At 48.2% G+C, this 10,908-nt stretch overlaps 1 protein-coding gene across 1 annotated transcript in view; it reads right to left on the bottom strand.

Annotated features, from left to right (window-relative positions):
* Positions 1 to 3,080, bottom strand: part of LOC119283452 (protein NEN4-like) — a 109,001-nt gene extending 105,921 nt beyond the window's left edge. Inside the window, exon 1 of the mRNA XM_037563000.1 lies at positions 2,384 to 3,080. Within this exon, the coding sequence (XP_037418897.1) occupies positions 2,384 to 3,080 (697 nt within the window). The remainder of the gene's footprint in view (positions 1 to 2,383) is intronic.
* Between the last annotated feature and the right edge of the window lie 7,828 nt (positions 3,081 to 10,908).

The raw sequence follows: 10,908 nt of genomic DNA, 5'->3' as shown, positions 1-10,908 counted from the left end.
CGCGGGCGGGCGAGGACGGCGACGGGCTGGGCGGCGACGACGGGGGCGGCGACGACGGCGATGGGATGGGGGCGGCGATGATGGGGCGGCGACGTGGGCGACACAGGGACAGGCGCGTGACGAAGATGGCAACTAACTTAAAATTTTCGTAAGCGCTGTTTATATAGGAGAGGCCTTTAGTACCAGTTGGAGCCACAAACTAGTACTAAAGGTCAAAATTGGCAGCCCGAGCGGCGGGAACCGCACCCTCTTTAGTACCGGTACAAGGCACCAGCCGGTACTAAAGACCCCCCCCCTTTATTACCGGTTGGAGCCACGAACCGGTACTAAAGAGGGTGCGCTCCCGTTCCGCGATGCACAAAATTTAGTCCCACCTCGCCGAGCGAAGGGCAGCCGCACTGGTTTATAAAGCCAGTTGCGGCAGCTCCTTCGAGGTCCTCTCTAAAGCAGGCTTCTGGGCCTAACTTTCCCGCGCTTCCTTGTGAGCCTGCTCAGCCTTATGGGCCTGCATATCCACGCCCAAGGCCGAGCAGGCCCACTGGGCAGCGCCGAAATAATTTTTTATATAGTTATTTTCTTTTCTGCTTTATATATTTTCTTCTATTTATTTCTAAGTAGTTTTTTGTTGTATTTATAGTTTCTTTGTGAATATTTTAAATAGTTTAAATTTGAATTATTTGAAATTTTTGTGAATCACTAATTTGTGAATAACTTAACTTTAAAAATAGTTTTTTCAATGATTATTTTTTCTTATGTTTAATAGTAGTGTGTTTTATCATTATATTGAAATTGATAATACGTCCAGAGTTGTAATACCATGCCAAGTTCCAATCTTTTCAAAGTTCATTTGTAGAGCTTTTCAATTTCAGGGCCATTTAACTCAAAACAAATCAGTAAATGCATGAAAATAGCAAATTATGTCAGAAAGGGTTGAAAGTTGATGACGTGGCTTTGAATGGTGCATGCTGAATGCAAAAAACGTCCGGAGTTGTAATAAGTTATTAACAATTTGAATTGTCGGTGTAACAGATGAGTTTTTGTCCGAAACCCTGATACTTCGAAAGAGATTGTCCAGTTTGTACACGAAGTGCATCCAGTTTTTGTCGTGACCCTCTCTACTTTTTTGCACATGCTATGCGGGTGAAATGATGATATCATGCCAAGTTTCAACCTTTTCAGAGTTCATTTGTAGAGATTTTCAATTTCATGGTCATTTAGCTTAAAACAAATCAGTAAATGCATGAAAATAGCAAATTATGTCAGAAAGGGTTGAAAGTTGATGACGTGGCTTTGAATGGTGCATGTTGAATGCAAAAAACGCCTGGAGTTGTAATAAGTTAATAAAATTTTGAATTGCCGGTGTAACAAATGAATTTTCGTCTGAAACCCTGATACTTTGAAAGAGATTGTTCAGTTTGTACACGAAGTGCATCCAGTTTTTGCCGTGGCATCTCTACTTTTTTGCACATGCTATGCGGGTGAAATGATGATACCATGTCAAGTTTCAACCTTTTCAGAGTTCATTTGTAGAGATTTTCAATTTCATGGTCATTTAGCTTAAAACAAATCAGTAAATGCATGAAAATAGCAAATTATGTCAGAAAGAGTTGAAAGTTGATGACGTGACTTTGAATGGTGCATGCTGAATGCAAAAAAGGTACAGAGTTGTAATAAGTTATTAAACTTTTGAATTGCCGGTGTAAACATGTAAAAATATACCTAAAAATACATTGATCATTAATGATCTTTTTGTGTACAATCTGAATTGTCAATATGAGTCATCAATGGTTTAGAAACCGGTGAAGACTCATATTGCGGCCACAAATTCTACACATAGAGTTCAATAAAGACCAAGTGCTTGTGATAGTTTCAGAAGTAACATATTTAAGGTGATAAAACCCTGTTAGGGGAGCGAGGTGGGACTAAAAACAGGCTGTCACAACCTCTTTAGTGCCGGTTCATGCGAAGAATTGGTACTAAAGGGGCTGGTCGGGCCCCAGCATGACGACAACTAGCCACTGCCTCTTTAGTACCAGTTCGTGACATGAACCGGTACTAAAGATTCGCCAAGAACCGATACTAAGAGCATCTCCACCCGTCTCCCCAGGAAGGCCCCCAAGAGCACTTTTCCAGCGCCGGCGGTCAAAAAAGTTTCCACTCGCGCCCCCAGGAGCACAAATATCGCCGGATTTGGCCAAAACTACGGCCGGCGCTCTCATCCCATTCCCAGGATCCCAGGGGGCAGCTAGGGGAGGAGAGAGACTACTTTAGTTGCTTTGGGCCCATTGTCAGCCTCCCACTCCCTCTCTCTCCTCGCTTTTCCTTCGGGCCCACCCACGTGATCTCTTTTCTCTTTCTCTCCCCCACCAACTCCTGCCCGCACAGAACGCCTCGCCGACGACGTCCAGCTGCGCCGGACCCGCCGAGCTTGCCGCCCCGCATCCTCCTCGCGCTTGGCCCTTGTTGTCACCACCGCTGTCCCCGCGCGGGCGCGGGGGGCCGCTGCCGCCGTGGAAAAATTCCATTCCTTTGTGGTGTCCCGGCACCTCGAGGCTCACGCGCGCGCCGTCCAGGCACCGGAGCCCCCGCGTCCGCCGCGCACCGATCCCGAAGTGCTCCGCCAGGGCCGCCGCCTCCTCGTCCTCCTCCTGGCTGTCGTCCCCGGTGGCGGCCGGCCCGAAGCACCCCTGCGCGCCCTGCGCGAGGAGCACGTCGAGCGAGTCGACGACGCCCACGGGCTCCGGCGCGCCCAGGCCGAAGGCGGCGAAGGCCTCGCGCATGCGCGGGCAGCCGGCGCGCAGGATGCCGTGGCCTGCCCACACGCGGCCGTCCAGCAGCTCGAAGATGTCCGGGAAGACGTCCTCGAACAAGGGTGCGCTGGAGGAGGCGGAGAGGACGCCACCGTCGGCGCCGGCGTCGTCCGGGCGGATGAGGATGGAGTAGCTGGAGACCTCGACGAGGCGGCGTGGGCAGACGAGGATGGCGGCGAACTCCAGCAGGCTGCACTCACCGGGCAGCGACGGGGACTGCGCAGCCTCCACGTCGAAGAACACCATCTCCCTCTTCTTGGTGGTCGCCATTGGTTCCAGCAAGCAACTCGGTGGTGGTTTCTTGGTGATGGAGCTCTGTTTGTTTGTTTCTTGCTTGAAGCAATGAAGGAGAGGAGGGATGGGAGAATGGATGATCCCTGTCTTGTCGGAGGAGCCTGTCGATGGAGCTCTGGGGGCGCAACGAGTGGAAAAAATTCCACCCCCAGGCCGAAGTTTTCGCCGGCAGCCCCCCAGGAGGCGGAAAAAATGCCTCCTGGGGAGGACGGCTGGAGATGCTCTAATGAGCGCCGACCGCCTAGTCGTTGGAACCGGCACTAATGGTCACATTAATGTCGGTTCAGTTGCAAACCGGGACTAATGTGCTTCACACACTGGTAGAAAAAGGGCCTATAGTCCCGGTTCATAAGGGCCTTTAGTCCCGGTTCCTGAACCGGGACTAAAGTGTCGGTACTAATGCCCCGACCCTTTAGTCCCGGTTCAATCCAGAACCGGGACTGATGGGCCTCCACGTGGAGCAGTGCGCGGAGCCCAGTCAGGAGACCCTTTGGTCCCGGTTGGTGGCACCAACCAGGACCAATAGGCATCCATGCGTCAGCTTTTCTGTGGCTGAGGTTTTTGTTTTTTTTGAAAGGGGGGGGGTTGGGGGTTTTGGGGGGTTAATTTAGGTGTTTCATATATTGTGTTAGCTAGCTATAATTAATAGAGAGAAGTGTCCTCTCTTATGTTCGTGCTTGGTCGACGCTACGTACTATACATACGTATAGAGAGGACTAGACACGCTAGCTAGCTAGTAAGAAAACGAAGGAAACAGAAGATTGTCATGAACATATATGCATACAGAGAGAAGTGATATCGACCACCTCTCCTTCTCCGAGAGATTGGTCGAACAACAAGTTCTCGTATATCTATCTGACACTACCGGCTACATATATACAATAATTATCTCTTACAAATATAATCATACGGACTCAGGGTCCACATAGAATTCTCCGTCTTCAGGGATCACGTGGTCAAGAAAGAATGCCGCCAATTCCTCTTGAATTGCTCGCATGCGAGCTGGTGCTAGGAGTTCATCCCGCTTCCGAAACATCTAATTTGAAGAAGGGGGTCAATACATATATATATGAATGAATGAAACTCAACACAAATGATGGTAATAAAATAAAATTGTGAATGTTGTTATTTACGTACTTCATATTGTTCGTCAGAGTATCCGCCCCACTCACAGGTCGTGTGGCGGATGGACTTGCAGACGTAGTATCCACAGAAATCATTCCCTTGTTCCTGCCACAACCACTTTACAAGAAATAGAGGTCAATCAAACCGATAAGCAAGAATTCTAAATGGTATTGATGAAACTAGCGCTTGAATCACTAGGAGATGCGTGGAACATGCTACTATAGTACTTACTTTCGGGTGTCTAAATTCCAGCTCCTTCGGTAGTCCCGGAACTGTTTTGGTGAATTTTCTCCAAACACTGTCGGACAAAGAAAACAATTACTTGATATCAGGAAATGAACAAAGTTGCTGATATGGTGGATAATGATCGATTTAACTTACTTCTGGAGTATTTGAGTCATGTCTGCATAGTCCTGGGGATCTTTTCGTTTTGAGTCTAAGACGGTTACTAGTCCCTGCTCAAGCTTAATCTCTAGGAGAATATAGTGGAAACTGCACACACATGCATAACTCATGAATTACATTACTATAACCTTGACTAATATATAAGGGAAACCGAATACGCACAAGATAGTAACACTCACCTGAAGTTGTAAGGAAAGAGTATTATATCTTTGTTTTGATTTATTACGAACGATCGTAGCAAGTTGGCCTCGGTAGCTGCGGCATGAAGTTTAACCTGAGTTGCATCTATGAGATATGTGTTAATGAACCCAATATCACCGACTCGTCTTTTCTTCAATTCGGTGATCTTCAATCTGCATAATATAGTGAGGATGATTATAAATACATGCAATGAAAGAGCTAAGCTATATAGAGAAACTTAATGATAGAAGTAGTACTACTTACAGACATTAGCAGGCGACCGTTGTTTTATCGAGGGCCAATTGATTGAAAAACTGATAGAACTCCTCAAATGGAACAGGCAACAGATCAATTCCAACGAGGTCATGCTCCTTTTTAACTTTCACATACAAAGTACTCCTCCCCCCAGAGTCTCTGCAGATTTTCAAGTACCAATCATGCAATCTTCGCATCATCGTTGATAGAGATCTTTCATCTTTGACGAGAGGCTTCCCGTACTCGTATCTTTGTATCTGCACGTCCATGGGTTCATAATGTACTTCGTCGGGCAGGTAATCTGCAAGATTGCTATAACCGGGCACCATCCTTGGATCATTAGCGACGTTGTGGCTAGGCACCTTGAGCGGGGGGCACGATTGCTTCGCTTGTTCGCCGAGCTGGGCAATTTTTTTCCCAGCTCGTCGTTCTTTAAGCCTTTGATCACTGACAGTACTTGCCGACCGCTCCGCTTCAGCAAATTCCTTTCCAATAATGCGGTCGTAGTTTCCTTTTGGTGGATCAGACTTCGGTGGTTTTGTCAGGGCAGCCAGAGTGCGCTTCACTTTCACCCGATCTACCTTCTCCTCCGGAGGTGGATGTTTCTTTGCTTTCACCCCTTCAAAGAAGTTCCTCACTTCTTCTTGTGCGATCTCGGCGTTCTCCTCCAGGGTCCTCTCATATGGTAACTTCTCTAGAGTCTTCAGAGAAGGACCGAATCTGTATGTCCTCCTGCCTCTGGTTGTACTGCTAGACACCGACCGAGCAGACGGAGCGGTTGTCTTCTTTACTTGCTTAAGAGGCGGAGGAGAAGGACTACGACGCGCCGGAGCAGCTGGAGCGGCGGCAGGTCTCTTCCTCCCTTGCTGACGAGGCGGAGAAGGAGGAGGCTGGCTGCTCGGGCGCGTCGGCGCAGGCGGAGAAGGAGGCGGAGTGCCGCCACGCGCCGGAGAAGGAGCCGGCCGAGGGCCCTGATCGTCACTCACCGGAGGAGGAGGCGGTGGAGGCGGAGTGCCCTGACTCACCGGAGGAGGAGGAGGAGGCGGTGGCGTCCAGTTCGGAAGGTTGATGAGCTCCTTCCGCCATAGGCATGGAGTCTTCAGAGCAGACCCCAGCCGAGTCTCCCCTTCACCGGTAGGGTGGTCAAGCTGGAGGTCCTCAAATCCCTCCGTTATCTTATCCACCATCACCCTAGCATATCCTTCTGGAATCGGCCGGCAGTGGAAAGTTGCATTGGGTTCAGTAGGATAAACAGAGCCAACTGCCGCCTTGACCTTCAAATTCATCCACTGCGTCATAAGGTGGCAATTTTGAGACTCCGTTATAGCATCCACGGGATAGCTGGCAAGAGCCGTCAAGGCATGCTCCGGCTGAAGCAGCTCGGTGGAAGTCACGCTGCTTCTGCGCTGAGATGGCGGGGTAGCTTCAGGGGAGGCTTCGGCAGTACGTTTGCTGCGATTTGCTTCTCGTTCCTCTATCGCGTCTACCCTTGCTTGCAGCGCCTGTATTTGGGTCTGCTGCACTTTTTTCCTCCTCTCATGGGATTTGTAACCGCCTGCGTCCGGAAACCCAACCTTCCACGGAATGGAGCCTGGCATGCCTCGTGTCCGTCCAAGGTGCTCAGGATTCCCGAGGGCCATTGTGAGCTCGTCGTTCTCTCTGTCTGGAAAGAACGTCCCTTCCTGCGCTGCTTCGATATACTGCTTAAGCTTACTGACTGGTATGTCCATTTGATTGTTCGTCCAAATGCACTTCCCTGTTATAGGGTCCAGGGTTCCGCCAGCCCCGAAGAACCAAGTCCGGCAACGGTCTGGCCAGTTAATTGTCTCTGGTTCGATCCCTTTATGAACCAGATCATTCTCAGTCTTGGACCACTTAGGCCGGGTACGAGGTAGCCACCTGACCCCGTGCGATGGTGAAGCTTCTTCTTCGCAGCATTTTGCTTGTTTGTCGCCGACATCTTCTGACTCTTTTCTGATGTCTTGTGGGCCACAAATGCGGGCCAGTGATCTCTGATCTTCTCATATCTGCCCTTGAATTCTGGTGTCTCATTATTTTCGACAAACTTATTCAGCTCTTTCTTCCACCTCCTGAATAGTTCTGCCATCCTCTTCAGAGCAAAAGACTTGATTAATTTCTCTTTAACTGGGTTCTCTGGATTATCCTCAGGCGGTAGGGTGAAATTTGACTTCAGCTCAGTCCAAAGATCATTTTTCTGCATATCATTGACATAAGACACCTCAGGGTCTTCTGTAGCCGGCTTAAACCATTGCTGGATGCTTATCGGGATCTTGTCCCTAACCAGAACCCCGCACTGAGCAACAAATGCGCTCTTTGTCCGAAGGGGTTCAATAGGTTGGCCGTTGGGCGCGATTGCTATGATCTCAAACTTTTCATCCGAGCTCAACTTTTTCTTCGGGCCTCGTCTCTTTACCGAAGTTGTTCTCGATCCAGAGGGCTAGAAAAAAGAACAAAGACTTAATTAATATGTGTACATACCAAAACAATGAATGCATCAATCAGCTAGTCAGCATAGGCTTAACTAATATATATACCTGGCCGGACTCGGTTCGGTCACCGGAGCCGTCATCACGGTCTCCTTCTTGCACCGGCATTGGGTCATCGGAGCCGTCCTCATGTTCTTATTCTTGCACCGGCATTAGGTCACCGTAGCCAGCTTGTTCACCCTCTCCTTCCAGACCATCGGTTTCGTTGAGAAACAACGAGATGACATCACTTCCTTCTGTGATTATGTCCCTCAACAATGCTTCTTTTGTTGCTTCGTCTAGGGCGGTGTCCATAGTTTCTACAAATATTTACAACATGGCAATTATTATTCAAACATGACAGATGGATATATTAGTGCCAAACGTAGAACTAGCTACCTAATCATAGTAATCTATCGGGAGGGGGTATATATCGACAACGACGACACTACATCTATGTCCCTCGACGACCCTCGTTCCCGATAAAAAAAAGAGGAAGAAGAAGAAAAAAAAAGAGGAGAAGAAAGAATAGAGGAGAACTCCTCTATTCTTTCTTCTCCTCTTTTTTTTCTTGTTCCTCTTCTTTTTTTATCCTCTTCTTCCTCTCATGTTCGAGAGGATCGCCGAGGGGTCGGGAGGTTGCCTAGTGTCAAAGGATTCAACAAAACCATGTCTTCATCATTAGGCGAAAGTAACATGTGCATGATGGTACGAAGCTCTTCAAAGTTGTTCTGGAATGGAGTCCCAGATAGGATAATTCGCTTTTTGGTACAAAGTTCAGAAAGAGCCTTCCAAAAATCGCTATTTGGAAGGCCTTTGCTGAATTCGTACCAAAAGGCGGATTATTCTATCCGGGACTCCATTCCAGAACAACTTTGCAGAACTTCATACCAACATGCCCTGGTTACTTCCGGCTAATGATGAAGGCATGGATTTCTTCAATACTTTGACACTAGGAAACCTCTCTCGACCCCTCGGCGATCCTCGACCCCTCGAACCCTCGACGACCCTGAAACCCTCGACCCCTAGACGACCCTCTTCTTCCTCTCATGTTCGAGAGGATCGCCGAGGGTCGGGAGGTTGCCTAGTGTCAAAGGATTCAACAAAACCATGTCTTCATCATTAGGCGAAAGTAACATGTGCATGATGGTACGAAGCTCTTCAAAGTTGTTCTAGAACGGAGTCCCAGATAGGATAATTCGCTTTTTGGTACAAAGTTCAGAAAGAGCCTTCCGAATATCGCTATTTGGAAGGCCTTTGGTGAATTCATACCAAAAGGCAAATTATTCTATCCAGGACTCCATTCTAGAACAACTTTGCAGAACTTCGTACCAACATGCCCTGGTTACTTCCGGCTAATGATGAAGGCATGGATTTCTTCAATACTTTGACACTAGGAAACCTCTCTCAACCCCTCGGTGATCCTCGACCCCTCGAACCCTCGACGACCCTGAAACCCTCGACCACTAGACGACCCTCTTCTTCCTCTCATGTTCGAGAGGATCGCCGAGGGGTCGGGAGGTTGCCTAGTGTCAAAGGATTCAACAAAACCATGTCTTCATCATTAGGCGAAAGTAACATGTGCATGATGGTACGAAGCTCTTCAAAGTTGTTCTGGAACGGAGTCCCAGATAGGATAATTCGCTTTTGGTACAAAGTTCAGAAAGAGCCTTCTGAATATCGCTATTTGGAAGGCCTTTGCTGAATTCGTACCAAAAGGCGGATTATTCTATCCGGGACTCCATTCCAGAACAACTTTGCAGAACTTCGTACCAACATGCCCTGGTTACTTCCGGCTAATGATCAAGGCATGGATTTCTTCAATACTTTGACACTAGGAAACCTCTCTCGACCCCTCGGCGATCCTCGACCTCTCGAACCCTCGACGACCCTGAAACCCTCGACCCCTAGACGACCCTCTTCTTCCTCTCATGTTCGAGAGGATCGCCGAGGGGTCGGGAGGTTGCCTAGTGTCAAAGGATTCAACAAAACCATGTCTTCATCATTAGGCGAAAGTAACACGTGCATGATGGTACGAAGCTCTTCAAAGTTGTTCTGGAACAAAATCCCAGATAGGATAATTCGCTTTTTGGTACAAAGTTCAGCAAGAGCCTTCCGAATATCGCTATTTGGAAGGCCTTTGCTGAATTCGTACCAAAAGGCGGATTATTCTATCCGGGACTCCATTCTAGAACAACTTTGCAGAACTTCGTACCAACATGCCCTGGTTACTTCCGGCTAATGATGAAGCATTGGATTTCTTCAATAATTTGACACTAGGAAACCTCTCTCGACCCCTCGGGGATCCTCGACCCCTCGAACCCTCGACGACCCTGAAACCCTCGACCCTCGACCCCTTAACGACCCTCGACCCTCTACCCTAGTTCCCGACCCTCGACCAATATAGGAGAAGAAGAAAGGAATAGCTAGAGGAGAAGATCGAAGAAAAAAAGAAGAAAAAAAGAGGAGAAGAAGAAAGGAATAGTGGAGAAGAAGAGAAAATAGAATATAGAAGAAGAGAAAATAGAATATATTCTATTTTCTCTTCTTCTCCACTATTCCTTTCTTCTTCTCCTCTTCTTTTTCTTCTTTTTTCTTCTTCTTATTTATTTCTCCTCTTCTTTTCCTCTCCTCTCTTCTTTCTTTCCTCTTCTTATTTTCTTATTTCCTATCCTTCTTTTTGTAAAATTGTAATTTTTGCATATATAAAACTTTTCTAAAATTGTAACTTTCTATATAAAACTTTCTTATCGGGAGGGGGAGAAGATCGAAGAAAATTTTCTATTTTTTCTTCTTCTCCTCTATTCCTTTCTTCTTCTCCTCTTCCTTTTCTTCCTCTCCTCTTCTTCTCCTTTTTCCTCTTCTTTTTTTCTCCTCTTCTTCCCAACCCTCGCCCCCTCGAACACTTGGCGACCCTCGACCCTCTACCCTAGCTAGTTCCCGACCCTCGCCCCCTCGATCCCTCGAACACTCGGCAACCCTCGACCCTCGACCCTCGGCGACCCCGTCCCCCCATCATGTCGAAGTTATCGGGGAGGGGGTATATTGACCCCCCTCATGTCGAAGTTATCTGGTGCACATACATATACATATCTGCATGCACATACATACACACTGCACACACATACACATACATACACATATATATACACTACACACATGCATACATATATCTCAAAAAAATTAACAGAGGCGGGCGGCGGCGCGGCAAGCGGAGCGCGGCCAGGTGGCGCGGCAAGCGGAGCGCGGCCAGGCGGCGGCGTCGAGGCAGAACACGACGGGCGGCGGCGGCGAACCAGTGGCGGCGCGGCAAGCAGAGCACGTACGGGCAGAGCACGACGGGCAGCGGCATT

Source organism: Triticum dicoccoides, chromosome 4A (assembly GCF_002162155.2).
Source record: "Triticum dicoccoides isolate Atlit2015 ecotype Zavitan chromosome 4A, WEW_v2.0, whole genome shotgun sequence".
Classification (NCBI taxonomy): domain Eukaryota; kingdom Viridiplantae; phylum Streptophyta; class Magnoliopsida; order Poales; family Poaceae; genus Triticum; species Triticum dicoccoides.
The sequence above is the reverse complement of the archived record's forward strand: the minus strand, read 5'-3'. Positions and strand labels throughout refer to the sequence as shown.